Source organism: Vulpes vulpes, chromosome 14 (assembly GCF_048418805.1).
Source record: "Vulpes vulpes isolate BD-2025 chromosome 14, VulVul3, whole genome shotgun sequence".
Lineage (NCBI taxonomy): Eukaryota > Metazoa > Chordata > Mammalia > Carnivora > Canidae > Vulpes > Vulpes vulpes.
Genome location: NC_132793.1, coordinates 41153353 through 41170552, shown reverse-complemented (window position 1 = coordinate 41170552; position 17200 = coordinate 41153353). Strand labels below are relative to the sequence as shown.

Here is a 17200-nt window from a genome sequence, read left to right as displayed (position 1 = left end):
TGTGAGAGGCCTGAAACTGGGCTCTCCAGAATCTTTCTGTCCTTTGAGTGACCCTTTCTTTTTTACCACCTCTGTTCAACATTCTTATGAGGAATCGGGTTCCATGCCTCATATTTATTAGTTATTTCATCAAATCCTGGGTTGCTCAGCCAGGGCTCTCCTGTTTCTTAGGCATGTAATGTTCTACTGAACTCCAAAGTCTTAGAAGGAGGGAGGTGTATTCTTCACTGCTCCATCCTCCCTCTCCCACTTCCAGCCAGGATCATGCCAAGCTCATGGTAACTACTCAGCAAATGTCATAGGCAGTTGAACAAAGTGATTCTATGAAGCCATTTATTTTAACCCTGGCATGTAGGGGCCATTCTCTGCTCTGGGCAGACCCTCGGATAAAAATGTGCAGCGTAAATGTCATAGCCCCCCTCTTCATTTCTACTCTTAATTGACAGCAGGAGCAGTGTCAAAGCTTTTAACCCATCCTAAAACTCACCATCTCCCTTCAGCCAGGAAGTACAGACCTTCCCTCTTTCCCCATCACGGTTAGCAAGCTACTTAATATAGTCTACATCTCATCATTAATTTTCCTCTATCCAGGTCTGGGGCAGCAAACAGAAAAGGGCAGGAAACTGGAGAGCACATTAGGATACACACACGGGTTGCTGCTGCGTCTGCAGTAACCCAGTGGAAGCGTTTTGTCTTTTTGAGGCAATAGAATTAAAATGTTTTTAGGTGGCCTGTTTTTAGGCCTGTTTTTGTAACTTCCACCCTCCACCCAATACGTATATATACACACACACACCCTATTGCCTTATACATGAAGATGTTTGAGTCTCTGCTGAGGACCTCATTAAAATTAGTTTGTCACATTCTTGGCTGGAAGATCATCTGTTGAAGAAATTTCTCCAATGAACCATGGTGGTCTTCTAATATCAATAATTTTCACCTAATTTCAACTTGTTTTTTTTTTCAGCAAATGCTTTCTTAAAAATTGCCCCATTGGGTATTTTCTCAAATATCCTTGATACGACAGAATTCATGATTATGAAGAGCAGAGGGAGTGAAATTTAAGATGTCAGCAGAGGGATTCTATAGTTGGAAGGGAAACAGTACAAAAATTTTAACAGAGTCAAACATATTAGACTCGCTGTCTTCATAGGTTAAAAAAACATAATTCTACTAGGTTAAAACAACTAATGTTCATAGATAGAGCATGCAGCAGATATGAGTATTGTATAAAAATTGTATTATTCATTATAACTTCTTCAGTCTACTTTATGATCCGGGCAGGCCACAATGAAGATTACCTTCAGACCTCACCACATAATAGAAGCAACCTCCGCAATTCAAATTTTACATGTCTCTTCTCTCACCTAAACATACTTTTTACCTTGAGATCAAATATGATCCCTGATAGAAAAATTTGATTTGCTCTTCATGAAGTAAGTACTAAGGTTGTCATTCTTTAGGGTTGTCCCTATAGAAGGCAGCATGGTGTTTGCACCATTATCCACTGTAGCTTCAATTCTGGTGGCCTGCCTCCATCTCCACTGGCTCAATGTTTAGGAGTTCTGAGCCCATGATGCTACAATAGGGAACAGGTGTCAGTATCTCCATTTCCAGCCTAACGTGGGATCTTCTCAGTTACATTGACTTCCTGCATCAAAAAAAAACAAAAAAAAACAAAACAAAACAAAATAGGTTCATACATACTTTGTTATGTGGCATTTCCATTGTTACTGAATAGGCATAAACATTTACATTGTAGAACTTGTTAATGAATTCTAGACAATACCTCTTTGAGTACTTTGAAACAGTGATTTCATCTGAATTTGATTAAAATCCATTTTGCTCACAGCTGCCTGTTTTACAGACTTGTGGTTGGCAGGGTAAATTTATTTGGTCTTTGTTGAAAAACATTTCAAAACAATTTGTCTTCCCTTTCTCATTACTTAAAAAATGTAAGTGCATCCTTTGGAGAGAATACTTATGCCTCCCAGCAGTAGTAATTACGGTAATTTTTATTTACATTCTTTTTCCTAAATGATTTCAAGTTTTGAATGATAAATAGATTAGAGCACTTTTATTAATGCTTCTTTGAAGGTCAAGCAGTCTTATTGGTTAAACCAGTTTCTTATGAGGTTATTTTGTTAATTTAGTTACACAGTTTCCAGTATGCATCTTAGCCAATTCTGCTTCATTATTTATCTTTTGTTGCTTCATTATTTATCTTTTGTAATAGATATTATATCAGTCAGCTATTGCCAGTAACCAGCTGCCTCCCACCTCAATTTTAGTGGCATATAAAAAAAAAAAAAAGCTTTCATTTCTTACTAATGGTTTGTAAATAGGTTGAGGTAGCTTTACTAAAGGCTACAGATCATCTGCAGTTCAGATGAGGTTAGTCTATTCATGATATCTCATCTTGAGGTCTGTGCTGGAGAGTCAGTGGCTATCATAATGATGAAGCATAGAAGATGTTGATGCGTCAGTCTGCCAGCGTCCCATTGGTCAACACAAGTCATGCAACCAAGTCAAAGAGCAAGGAACACTCCATCCACCAAGAAGCCATGGCAGCACTGGATATATGCTGGTACTGTAAGAAGGAGAAAAATAGGGACCAATAGTTCAATCTACCATGGGTATTTTGTGTCAAAGTCCTGAAGCTCTTATTTAAAATGAAATTCAGATACAACTTGTAGGATTTCACCCTGAGGGAAATATTCAGGTACTAGGAGGAACATAGGTCAGAGGACCTTTGAAGTTACGTAGTTCAACTGGCTTTCCAGTTTAATCTTAACATCTCCAGGCTGATCACTGTCTACCTCAGAGCAGTTATTTATTGGGAAATTCTCTCCATAATTCTCATTACTGTGATCCCCATCTGTAGAGTTCATCCATCCTTCACATTCTTCTGTAACAGAATAGGACTTGTCTGTTCCACAGTCTGTGTTATAACCTGACCCTCCAAAGAAGACAGTTCTTTCTCTCACCTCACCTTCTCTGATTTTCCTTTTTTACCTCCAATACCCTTCAGTTCTTCTGCTGTTTCTTATGCAAAACAGTTGCCAAACCACCACCATCCAGTCTCTGGTTAGGGTTGCACCCTTGTAGTTTTTTAAAGCCTCCTTTATAAGGAATGCAACTGAATGATTCAGTTAGGAAGAAGGAAAGAGAGACTGTTGTAAATCATACCTCCTGCCTCTTAATAACTTTGAAATATTTGGTTGCCAAAGACACAGTGGATTACAGTGATAACAATCCCAGCCACCCTATATATTGTAGTTTAGAGTGTACTAAGTTCTTTCTCATGTATTGCTCCTTTTGAGACACACAGTGATCCTCCTGGGATGGAGAAATTGTCATCAATCTCCACTTCATATTTAGGAATTTAACTCCGAAAGGATCACTTGATTGAGAATTGGAATCAAACTCAGACCTTCTTACTCCAGAACATATATTCTTTCCACAATGCCAAAGTCTCTGTCTGGTCACAGTTATTCTTGACATTGTCTAGGTAAAATTTTTTATTGATTGATTTTTCTCATAGAAATAACTATGGTAGGGATGAATATTTGAAAGAATATGAAGTTGATTATTTTCTGACTTGTAAGTTATTTTATTAAAATTTCTAGACATTAAAGATTATTTTTCTTTTTATGATTTGGAGGTTTCCCTGAAAAAAAAAAATCCCATGCAAGTTTCTTTGCAATTCCATTGTTCTCTTGTATGAACCTATGTCTTCTTTTTGCATTTTTAGCTCCTGTAGAAGAAAAGCTTGGATAACGTCCTAGCATGAATATGGTACAGATAACCTTGTATGCTCAATATTGCTCCTCTAACTGAAGCTTAAACAATATGCTCTCCAGATACCTAATGGACTCCTCTCCCTCCTTACAACTTTAATTTCTCCTGAGCCTTAGAATTGAGCACAGATTGAACCAAAACTAGGGTTCCACAAAAATCAGTGCGTGAAGATGAGTGATACTTTCATGGATAATCAGTAACATTGTAGAACTTGAAAGGAGAAAACCTGGTTTTCTCTCCTGAACATCCTAAACTTTCAATATTTAAGTTCGGTATAAGAGCCACTTAGCAATTTTTGCCCTGTTATCATTCAGTCATACTAGACGCATTCTTTAATTCTTTTGAAAATTCCATCCATTTAATGATGCATTATCCAGAGATAATGACCATTGAAGGTACTAGTCTTTCATGATCTAGAGAAAGGTAACATTTTTAATAATTTCAAATTGGAACATTCATCAGATACCCAGTCTTTCTAAGCTTTGAAACAATGTTGATCACCTCAGATCTATGGATGAAATAATCTATTCTGGTAAGAATCATGGATTAGAAATGTTAGCCAACCTGTTTGGATTTTCCCTAAGGCCACTAAGGGTAAATAAGATATTCCACAATTACCTATGTCCACCAGTTTGTCATTTCTGGTTAGTTTATCCCTAAAGATCTGTATCAAAATTAAAGAAAATACTCCTTTATTTGAAAACCCTTATTTCCATTTCCTCATGCAAGTATTATTCTTAATTCACTTTAAGAATTGCTTCTTCATTCCAAGCTGTTGTGAAGTCCTGACCTTGACAGGCATGGTCAGGGAATGCCTATAGCATGTATGACTACATCTCTTAGTAGACTCCACTTCAGCTCTATGCACTTAGCTTTCAGAGACAATGTGGTATTAGCACAAGGTCCCCTCACAGCAGAGGCTAGTGTCACCTTCTGGAGATGAATATAAACATTTCTTGACTATTGAATTTATTCATAATTTGTACTTGCTCACACTGGGTACCTTTATTCTCTGCTTCTTATAACATGGCTCATTTTTGAACATGTAACTGATCTTCTCCATCTGCCCCAGACCCCTGTTTTCAAACTGCTGGGGCATAGGAGGTCCTTGATACATAATAGCTCTAATTAGAACTATCAGGATGGCATGTGTGGTAGAAAAAAGGAGGGAATAGAAATATGTACTATGCTGGGAACAGAGAAAGGGAAATCGGTAATTGTGTTAATAAAAACCCAGGGTTGCCTGTATTTTAGAAGCAAACCTTGGTTATTTGGCTCTAGGAGATCAGACGACAGTCCTTAGATCTGACCTTGTCCTAGTCAGAGTATACACTGAATTCAACCATCTGGTACATAATTAGGGTATTTAGGGGAAATGTTGATGACTCCCTGTAGAATTGGTCCATTCTGTGCCCTCTGCGGTACCGACATTGATCCGAGTGGATATTAATACCACTTCCTATTAATTTCCTTAATTTGTCCCTTTTGAAGGAGACAGCCTGAGTAGGAAGAGAAGATTCTAATCTGAATATTCAAAATGTAGCCTGTGTTCTGTCTGCTTCTTTGGCTAAGGACCTAACTATAATGTTTCCCCAACAATGGAAAAATACCATGTTTGTTGACAGAAGACATTATTTCATTAAAAGCTACCAGAAAAATATTTTTGTATCTTATTTTAAAAGATGAGATTTCATATGTATAGAAATATAATCCAAGTTACTATGTACTTTTCCTTGACTTTTTATTTCTAAATAGGACCACTCCACAAGGCATTTAAAGTTCCTTGAAATGTCCTGCATATTTATCCAGCTCTGCTATACGATATGCATCCAGCCTTCCATGTTTCTTTACCTCCTTGTATGAGGTATAACCAACTTCCCTTCCAAGTCTAAGCATTTCTTTGCCACATGTAGAGAAATTGTGACTGATTCCAAAATAAATAGTTCCACAGAAATTTAAAAGTTCCCTTAAATAATAGGATATAATATGGTGCAGGATACATTTACTTATCTAGCATAAAACTCAAGATATTAAAAATATGGCTACTTTCAAATAAAAACTAAGTCTAGGAGACATTTTTGTTAATTCTCCTACCTCTCCAACATAAACATAATTTAGGAGAATGTCATGAACCTTTCACATTGTATCCTGAGAATTCTATATTTCTCATGAGGTTGACTTCAAAAACTAGTTTTCTAAAAATTACATTGTAGCAGTGATTTGATAGAAACATGTACTGTCTTAATTTGTGTCTCTGTTCATCTAGCTATAGATAAAGTCAAAATGTCTTCAGATCCCTAATTTATTTTTCAATTATTCAATTCTTCAGTTGTACATTTCTCTATGCTCATTAATATTTAGTTATTCTGAAATCTGTGAGATTGAAGTAAACTGTGCCGATGGGTGGCAAGGACTCTGGCAATATTTCTAGTCCCCAGCATGCTACTAAATCGGGGAGAGAGAGGTATCCATCTTCTCAGCACAGGGTTTAGTTAAACTTCACTGTCTGATCCTGTGATTGGGGCAGTGGCTCTTTCTTTTTCTTTTCTTTTTTTTTTTTTTAAGATTTTATTTATTTTTTTAGAGAGAGAGTGAGCGAGCAAGCAAGAGCAAGGGAAGAGGCAGAGGGAGAAGCAAGCCTCTGCCTGAGCAGGGAATCCGATGCGGGGCTCTATCCCAGGGTCCTGGGATCACGACCTGATTTAGGTGAATGACATAACCTTTAGGTGAGCGCCATAAACATTTTAATAGCCAGTTCCTCCCAGATAAATGGTCCCTATTTCATTCATGTACCCGTTTACCCAAATTATCAAAGGCAGGTTTTTTTTTTCTTTAAAGGATCAACGAGCCTGAGCTTCAAGCAACTTTCTTAGGGATTGATTTCACAATTCTAAAATTCTTAGAGAGAACTTTCCAGTCTTAAAATATCTATGTAGTAACCAGACCATCAGTTTCAGTCTTATCCCACTTTGAATGTTGACTTATAAAAAGAGAAAGCTAAATTGGCTAACTTTAGAATGTAATCCATCTGGAGTGGAGAAACCAAATCTATGTTCAAAATTTGATGGAGTTGAGAAAAACTAAAGGTCTTAGAAATTCCAGAGACTTTGTAGAGGTTGTTTTGTATTCCCAGGACCTGGCCTTGTGCATGGCACATGGTGGGTGCTTAATAAAAGATATAAATGTTTGATTGTCTGTCTGAAGGGTGCCTATAAGAAAAGACACTTAGAAAGTTAAAATTAAGTCTCTGTTGCCTAGTTAATAATATACCTGGATGGTTTTGGCTGTAGCTCTTCTCACTAAAAGTCATGATATTTAGATAGTCATGTGTATATTCAGAGTTTTTCTTACTCAGTGCCCCCATCACAATTTTTTAATTTAAATGTTTATCTTAATTCCAGTTAGTTAACATTCAGCATTGTATTCATTTCATGTGTACAATATAGTAATTCAACAGTTCCATACATCACTCATGCTCATCATGACAAGTGCACTCCTTTAATCCCCATCACCTAGTTTATCCATCCCCCCACACACCACCCCTCTGTTAACCCACTAGATTGTTCTCTATAATTAGGAATCTGTTTCTTGCTTTGTCTGTCTCTCTCGCATTTTTCCCTTTGTTTATTTATTTTGTTTCTTAAATTCCACACAGGAGTGAAATCATGGTACTTGTCTTTCTCTGACTGGCTTATTTCACTTAGCATAATACTTTCTAGCTCCATCCATGTCATTGCAAAATGCAATATTTTGTTCTTTTTATAGGTAATATTCCTTGTATACATATGCCACATCTTCTTTATCCATTCATCAGTTGTTGGACACTTGGCCTGCCTCCATAGCTTGGCTGTTGTAAATAATGATGCTATAAACCCCTATCACATTTTTCTAATCCTGCTAGAATTATCAGTTTACTTGTCAGTCTGCCTCTAACCAGAAGTCCCACAGGGCAGGACACTGTTGGGTTTCTGCTGTATAGATGGAATTTGCTAAATACTATGCCCATTTCCATAGACTTGAGACTGAGGTGCAGAGAGGGTGAGTGGGTGACTGTTAGGCTGAAACCAAGTCCTAATGCTGGAATTTGATTCTAGGTCTTCTCTTTCTGCTCTCCAATTCTTTGAAGTAAATACCTGTGAGATCTCAAATGATTGTTCCGGGGATGCCCATAATGGTAGAATTTCAATATCGAATACTTATGCTTGATGCTATTATCCACACCTTTTTAAGAACACATAATACACGTGATAATACACTGAGCCTAGTGAGTTTTATTACCTTTCTTCCTTTTCCTCATGCTAGCCTCTTAGGATAGAGAGAGCTCCTCATCAAATGAGCTGTGTTACTGGCCTTTGGGTAGGAAGGATAAGGTTCCTCCTACGGTAGGGTGCGTGGGTCTTTATTTCTCAACTAGTATTATCAGTTGCTTATTTATTCAGCTCCCTGGAGCAGCATTCCCTTCTGCTCAGGGGGTTTTCCCACAGCTGCCAACTTCAAACTCCAAATGCAGCAAGTGGATTTCACAAATGATTATGGCAGATTTGGAGAAGAAATTATGTTCCTACTTAAAAATATAGTTATTAAGCATGGCATAGAAGATTTCAGGGCTTTTGGTTGCATAGCAAGAACTTCATGGCTAAACCATGGCCTTCGTAGGTCAGAGACATTTCTTAGCAGTAAATATGCTCTTTGAAAACAAATAAAACACAATTATTTCTCTTCCTTTTCACCCTTCAAATAGATAAATATATTCCATGTTTTAGGAAATGTCCACCTTTACAGCAATTTGGAAATATACTGTCAGTGAATTGAAAGGTCTTTGGCAGTGCACATATTGAGAAACTCTTTTTTAAAGAATTGCCACTGTGGTTTTGACATCAGGGACAGCTAAAGAGGTGGACAATTGTGATAAAATTAATGGTTCTTATTTTGGGTGACCAGCCACACAGAAAAATTAGATGCTCTAAAAGGCTTTGGTAACTTCATATCATGCCAAAATACTTACAGTGTCAGCTAGATGAAAGTAGTAATCTGAGACAAATTACACACCTCTGTGTCATCCAGAAATCCAAGCTTTTGCTAATACACAGCTAGGTTGGATCTCCCACATTATATCAAGTTAAGGATCCAGGACCACATATTGCCCGGTGTTTTCTTTTGAGTCACATGAGTGAGTTTTACTGTGTAATCATGGAGTTTCCATCATTTTTAAATTCTCTGTATGTTCATGAACTGACTTTATCTCAGATGGATGAAGTTATTTAAAAAATTTCATGATGAAAAAAAAAAAAATTTCATGATGGCAGTAGAACAAGTCAGTGGAGGTGGGCCAGCAGGCATCATGGTGCACAGATTAGCCTGAGTTCAAATCCTAGCTCTGCCACCTACCTCTTTTATATTATCTTGACTCTCAGCCTGGGGCGCCTCATCTGATAAATAGAGTTCAGTAATGGTTAAGACCACATAGGGAGATCATGAGGATTAAATGAAATGATGCATATAAGCTGTTTAGCAGTTCTTGGTGTATATAGTAAGTAGTCAATAAATGCTAAGTATAATTATGATAAATATTTTATTACTGCTACTGCTTTAAAACCATATTTTCTTGTGTTTTCTAAAGCCCCAGGTTAATGCAAATGATAAGGATTGTTCAGAGATTTCCACCTATTTATACTTAAGAGAACTCATTTTGAAGATTTATTTTTTTCATAATGCTTCTTTCTCAAACCCCTCTGGCTTCCCACCATCCAGACCATATATATTTGTCAGAACCAGGTTGATTACTAATCAAATGAAGCCTAAAGAAAATACTTGGTATTTATTTTAATCGTGGTTTAAAGAGCTTTCTGTAGTACACTGGCTTATAGAAATGCCTATAAGTTAAAAATGAAGTAAATTTGAATAAAATCTCCAGCTTTTGGAGCTTTATGTACAGCAATCTGATAGTCTGTGAAGAAAAAAGAAGTTTGTCAGATGATCAAGACTTTTCAGAAAGGAATCTGGTTTACACGGATTTTTTTTTAAGTCAGGATATGTAATCTGTCTCTTTTTTTCACTTGTTCTTTATAAATTGGAAGGAACTTCAAAGCCAGACAACATTTTGAAGTGCTTTTGCCCTAATTTCTTGGAATGGTATACCTAAAAAAATGGTCTTTTGTGATGAGAGAGACTTAGCATTTCTCTTTCAAAGGAAGCCATCATTTTTCTAAATAAACTTTACTAGTTTGATGCTCTCTTCTCTGCTTGAAACACATTTTCTCCCGCCTGCCCAAGCATGGTATTTGCTGAGGAGTGATCTTGGTTTCTCTTTGTTCTCCCTATCTGATGTGCCTTTGATAGCGGATGGTTTCTCGCTCTTTGGGAGCAAATCCAGACGACCTGAAGGACCCAATTAAAATTAGTATTCCACGCTATGTGCTATGCGGGCAAGGGAAGGATGAGCACTTCGAGTTTGAGGTCAAGGTAAGTGCAGCTTCTTTACTCTGTCAGAGGAATGGGAGGCTTTAGGCTCCCAGGACTTTCTTTTTTTATAAAAGGACATGAAGCTACATGTGAACATCTTATTTTGTATCATATTGGTCATGCTCTCCTTTAAACCAGTATGTGCAAGACTAGACTGTAGCATGTGGGGAGAAGTTATCATAGAAGATGGTGGCTGGGGAGTTAGGCAGACATGGAAGAGTGTTCTTGTCACTTACCAGTCCTACAGGTAGGGTGACCAACCCTTCCTTCCAGGTTATCCAGGATTTTTTGTTTTCAGCATTGGAAGTCCCACACCCTGGGAAACCATTCAGTGCCAGGCAAACTAGGACAGCTAGTTACCCTATCCCTGGGCTTAAGCTCGATTATCTTATCTATAGAAATGAGAACAATAATGTTTATGTTATAAGGATATCAGTGCACATAAGGTGTTAAGTCTGGTATCTGGTGTATAATAGTAAGTTATAGCTATTGCTTTTATTACTACTGCTGTTTTTATTGTTGTTTCTATTGTTATTTAGGAAGCTTTCCTAATCCATTTTAGGCATTATTTGATTTATATGACTTTTCAGGAAGAGATGTGCCTACTTCCTTACATCATACTTTCCGAAATAATGACTTCATCTTATTCCTAATTTAGTTGCATTGACTCATAACACCTCATTAAATATTTCTGGATGCTTTCCCTCTTCAAGAAATTAATGATGAATCACACTTCTTCATTTTCAAGCATAGGCAAGATTATTGATGTAATGACATCCATTAGGGTTACCAGTCTAAGGCTGCGAAAGGGTGTTCTTGGAGGTGAACATCAGACTGGGAATCTGGATGCTGAGGTCTTTAGGCTCTGATTCTGCTGCACTTTGTTGAGTGACTCTGAGTCTTTATCTTCTCTGAGCCTCAGTTTTCTCATTGGTGGGATGGGGAAATTGGATCACACCAATGGTTTCCAAATTTCTTCTCAGCAGAGACATTTCTTGGGCAGATATTTAGAGGAAGGGCACTGCAGAAAGCAGATCATTGTGGGGCTACCGGTGGGGAGGGAGGGCAGAGGGAGCCTGAAACCAGCCCTCCCCATCCTCCACCCCAGACCATACCCTTTGGCCCTTGAAGGCATGCATGTTTTTTTCAGTCTTCCAGAGAAACAAGGCAAATGAGTTTTATAATTAAGCTTTCAGATTCTTATTTCTTTATACTGTTTTCCTTTTTATTTTTTAAACCTAGGCATTAATTTATAAATTTGAGGTTTCTATTGAGAGTACATGATGTCTGGGTGGTAGTAGTCTTTTGAACTTTACAGGCCAGATTTTGTGGTTTCATATTAAAATTTTATGCCATCATGTCCATGAGCTGGTACTTCTCACTGTTCCTGGCTTAATGCCTAATTCCCACTCAATTTCTTTTCTCAGTCATTTGAAATGTGTGTGTGTGTGTGTGTATGTGTGTGTGTGTGTGTGTGTGTGTGTGTAGAGCTCCCTTCGTAATTCGTATTTCTGAAGGTATATGTATTGACCCCATATTTTTTTGACCCCATATTTTTAATTAGAGGGTGAAGACTGGCTTTTACCAGCTCAGAATTTGAATTCACCTAAAGAGAGAACTCACAGCACTGGAAGACATGCAGTGATTTTTGTTGATGCATAGATATATATATATATTTTAATTTTTTAAAGACTTGAGAAAGAGATTGTGCATAGGGATGGGCAGAGGGAAAAAAAGAGAATCTCAAGCAGACTCCCTGCTGAATGTGGAACCCATCACAGGGCGGGATCTCACAACCCTAAGATCATGACCTGAACTGAAAACAAGAGTTGGCCATTTAACGGACTGAGCCATGCTGGTACCCCAAGATGTATTTTATTTTAATAGATAAATGTGTTAATAAAATATAACTATTAAGTCAATTTCATGCATAAAAGATAAGACATGGTTAAAGAGGATACTTAATTGTTATAGTATGATCTTACATGTGGAACCTTAAAAACAAACCAGGCTCAGAGATACAATAGATTGGTAGTTGCCAGAGCCAGGGTAAGGGTAGGTGAAATGGATGCAGGTGGTCAAACGTTTTAAAATAAGTTGTGGGGATCTCATGTACAGCATAATGATTATAGTTAATAATGCTGTATTCCATATTTGAAAGTTGCTAAGAGAGTAAATTTTAATTCTCATCATAAGAAAAAAATATAACCATTCATATGTGGTAACAGATGTTCACAAGACTTATGTGATTGTTTTGCAGTATATACAAATACCAAATCATTATACTATATATCTGAAACTCATATGATGTCGTATGTCAATTATACTTCAGTAATTCAAAAAAAGAAAAGAATTAAACAAAAACTGAGTTGATTTAAATAAAAATTGCAAGCAAATAGTAGTCCAGGCCATATCAGATCTGGCCAAGACCGTGCAGATGCTACTGTGAAGGCAAGTTAGAGAACCCAGATACAGAAAACCATGTGGGACATTTCAGAATCTCTGCTTTCACCTCAGAATATATAGAATCCAAATCCAAAGAGTTCAGCTTTCTTTGAACATATCAAAACCAAGTTCTGAAAGTATATCATTGTTTTGCTTCTTTTTTGTACTTATCCCAGGTGCTGTAATCAGCACCAGGAATGGCCTGTTAGCATTTGCCTGGAGAATCCCTAATTCTGTGTGTAGGGAGGGACACCAAATGCATTCACAGGTAGGTGTGCTGAGATCTTACATTTTCCTGGGGATACTCAGTCACAGAAGTCTCAGGGCCTCAGTACTAGAAACCAACATGACCTGAATATACATACTGTCCTTCCTTTGAACAAAACAAAAATGGCCACACTGCAGTAAAGGCATAGCTCTAGGGGTAGTGCTGGGTGTGCCAATGTCCTGTCCAGGCTTGGCCAGGTAATTTCTACAAGAAATTAACTGTAAAGTAAGGACAAATTGACCAAACCCGCCTGGCTGGATTGGTATGAGCATTATATATAAACTTTGGTGTGTAAAGTGCTTAGAACTCCGCCACTTCCTAAGTGCTGGATAAGTATTTGTTTTTTAAAAACAGGTTAATTTTAGGGGATCCCTGGGTGACTCAGCGGTTTGGCACCTGCCTTTGGCCCAGGGCGCCATCCTGGAAACCCGGGATCGAGTCCCACGTCAGGCTCCCTGCATGGAGCCTGCTTCTCCCTCCTCCTGTGTCTCTGCCTCTCTCTCTCTCTCTCTCTCTCTCTCATTCTCTCTCATAAATAAATAAATAAATCTTAAAAAAAAAAAACAGGTAAAATTTTTTTAAAGATTTTATTTCAGTGGGCAGAGAGGAGAGAGACAAGGAGACTCCGTGCTCAGCAAGGAGTTGGATGCAGGGCTTGATCCCATAATCCTAAGATGATGACCTGAGCCAAAATCAGGAGTCAGATGCTCAACCGACTACCAGCCAGACGCTCCATAAAAGATAAGTTTTTAAAAGGCATAGGGAATGAGTGAGATTTTACCCTTGTAATCCTCTTAATGACTTTTGATGTACAGTTGTGTCTTTGCGAATTTTAGATTTTCTTTTTATTTCGATTGCTCATTCTCCCTCAACATTCTTGAATTTTAACATTAAGTATGGGGCCACCCAGATGGCCCAGTTGATTAAGCGACTGACTCTCAATTTTAGCTCAGGGCATGATCTCGGGGTCATGAGATTCAGCCCCAGGTAAGGCTCCATGTTTAGCTTGGAATCTACTTGGGACTCTCCCTTTCCCTCTGCCCCTCACCCTCCCTGCATACATGCACTCTCTCTCAAATGAATAAATAAATCTTTTAAAAAATTAAGCATTCATCAGTTGACTATTGGATGCATTGGCAATGTTTTCTAGAACAAACAGTCATGCTTATGATAATAGTTTGGCTATTAAAGTCTTGTCTTGGTGAAGCAGTGGATTTAAGGTAGCTAAGATTAAAAGTATCACTTTTTTTATTTTTATTTTTTTTTTTTAATTTTTATTTACTTATGATAGTCACAAAGAGAGAGAGAGAGGCAGAGACGCAGGCAGAGGGAGAAGCAGGCTCCATGCACCGGGAGCCCAATGTGGGATTCGATCCCTGGTCTCCAGGATCGCGCCCTGGGCCAAAGGCAGGCGCCAAACCGCTGCGCCACCCAGGAATCCCCAGTATCACTTTTTTAAAAAGTCTGTTTAGCTTTACACTTTCTTTGAAGGAAATTTGATGTGTATAAATATTTTATACTATTACACTTTATACTTCAGAAAAATCTTTGTGGTTTTAAACAAAAATCAATTTCTTTTTTCTACCCTTCTTCCATGATAGTCTTAAAGGTCTTCTTAGGGTCCTGAACATATAGCAATGCTCTAGCAGGGGAGGGTGTTAACACCTGGGATTAGATAGATCCCTGTTGACTGTGAACTTGGTGGTGGTTGCTGCCAGTTCACTTAAGGTGCCAAGCTGACCCATGAGGGCCCGCTGGATGCAAGTCTACATGAGCTGAGTTTGCAGGCCCCAGTGAGTGAGACTGAGAAGAAGCACTCACTGGTGCGGCTGCCCAGAATTCTCTCCACTTGTCCCTCTCCATTCCCATTCCCTGTGTTTCCTTCCCTTTTCTGCCTGTCTTTCCTGAGAGAGAATTTATTAGTTATTTAAGTCATGCCTTCTCCCTCTAATCTCTATAATCAGGTAGCTCTGGTCGGGTTGTTCATTGATGAATAAATAGTCATGAGCCTGGTTAAGGTACTATTTGAGTTCAGGTACAGGGAGTGGAATTTGGGGGGAGGAAGAGAGACAACAGTGGTTCTTCAGTACTCCTCTTCTGATCCCTGCTCAGTCCCAAGGAGGTTTACATCACTGGACTTTAAAATTAGAAAAAATAATGTTTTTCATTAACTAAAATGTGATATTTAATTCAAAAGGACTTTTTTTCAGTATCTTTATTCAGGATTAAAAACAACTTCTTTTATGAAGTAACTTTGAAACTAGATATGTAAGATTTTGTTTTTTAGTGACAGTTTTCAGTCAACTTTGTTAAGGCATAATTTACATACAGTGAAATGCACACATTTTAAGTGTACTTCGATGAGTCTTGACATGTATGTACCCATGTAACCAGCACCCCTATCAAGACTTAGAACTTTTCTATCTTTCCAGAAAGTTTCTTGTGCCCCTTTACAGTGTGCCTGCCCACCTCCACACAAGCTCGGAGCTGCTTTCTCTAATATAGATGAGTTGCATCTGTTCTAGCATGCCGTGTAAATAGGACCAGGCAGCATTTACTCCTTTGTGTCTGGCTGCTTCCATGTAGCATGCTGTTCTGAAGATTCATCCATGTAGTTGAATGTAACAGTAATTTACTTCTTTTTATTGCTAAATAGCATCCCATTGTATGGATATATTATAATTTTGGGATAGTGTTTGTCTTAATGTCCTTATAAGGCAATACAGAAAGTTGTCATCTCCATGATGCACTCCCTCCATCCCCACTCCCCTCTTACTTCACTGATTCACTGATCCTTGAAAGATACGTGCCTGGGAACCGTAGGTGGTGAGGACATCAGTCCCCATGGTCCTTGCAATGATATCATCCAGCAGGTTGCAGTAGCACATCCTTCTGGGACTGTGTCCACATTCTCTATAAGAGGTGTATGTTCTGTGTCAACTGATGTCAGAAGCTGGCAGAGGGCAGCCCGGGTGGTTCAGCGGTTTAGCGCCGCCTTCAGCCCAGGGCCTGATCCTGGAGATCCAGGATCGAGTCCCGCATCGGGCTTCCTGCATGGGGCCTGCTTCTCCCTCTGCCTGTGTCTCTGCCTCTCTCTTTCTCTCTCTCTCTCGCTCTCGCTCTCGTCTCTCATAAATAAATAAAATCTTAAAAAAAAAAAAAAAAGCTGGCAGAGAAGCCAGTCTGACTACTCTCTGAGAAGAGCATATTCTATGCTAAGTATAATTCAATGTCACTGGCTAGTGGGCAGAATGTACCTGTATGATCCATGCTTGCACCAGACCGCAGCCATCAGAGGTTATACCACTAACTGGACTACAACAGTCATCTTAACTCTAGTGCTTCAAATGCTTGTCTGTGATTAACACAAGAAATCAATTACAACTGTGCTATAGTTGCCATTTTCAGTTAGAATCAGAGTGGAAAGAATTTAATTTTTAAATTACATTTCAGCAGGATACAAAACACTAGCCTGGGAGATCTGTGGTTAACAGAGGCTGGCATATTCTCATGTTCCAGAAATAAGCTGATGTTTCCAGCATTGTCTTAAATTCTCTGCCTTTTCACTTCCGTGTTAATGTGATAGTGTAAAGAAATAAGCCAACACTGGTATATTTTAAAAAATATTTTGTTTCCTGAGAGTTTTTATTCCTTTTTTTCTTTTAAAGACTTTATGTATTCATTTGAGAGAGGGAGCATGAGGTGGGGGTGGCAGGGGCAGAGGGAGAAAGAAGCAGGCTCCCCCCTCTCCTCCTTCCCCAGCAGGGAGCCCAACAATGTGGGGCTCTATCCCAGGACCCTGAAATCATGACCTGAGCCCAAGGCAGACCCTTAACTGACTAAGCCACTGAGGCACTGCTGTTTCCTGAGAGTTTTTATTCCTGTGAAAACTGTAGGTGATCTTCACAGGAGATTGTCTTCCTGGTCCCTTCCTAGAGTGGTGACTTCTGCAGTAGAGCCCCTTCCTCCCACCCATTCTCTATCCTGTCACCTGGTTGTCTCCCCCCTTCACAGCAGATGTCACAGCCCACAGTCAGGTAGTTTTCTTTCAGTCACTGTCATGTTTATAGCTGGCCTTCTCCGGAGATGTACACTCCTGAGCCCTCATCACTGAGTTCCCAAGCCCTCCCACAGGCCCTGACTGGTAATGGTCACAGGGAGAGGTCACTCAACAATATGAGCCACACAAGTCTGCCATCAGGTGTCCTCACTGGTCAGAGCCCG

General features: G+C 38.8%; 1 protein-coding gene across 35 annotated transcripts in view; it reads left to right on the top strand.

Annotated features, from left to right (window-relative positions):
- LOC112922739 (kinesin-like protein KIF16B) overlaps nt 1–17200 on the top strand; it is a 314279-nt gene that overhangs the window by 213448 nt on the left and 83631 nt on the right. For 23 of the 35 annotated variants that reach the window (XM_072736422.1, XM_072736421.1, XM_072736429.1 and 20 more), the window contains one exon: nt 10141–10263. The exons of the other annotated variants lie outside the window; for them this stretch is intronic. In XM_072736422.1, the coding sequence (XP_072592523.1) occupies nt 10141–10263 (123 nt within the window). The remainder of the gene's footprint in view (nt 1–10140; nt 10264–17200) is intronic. 35 annotated transcript variants of the gene reach the window in all.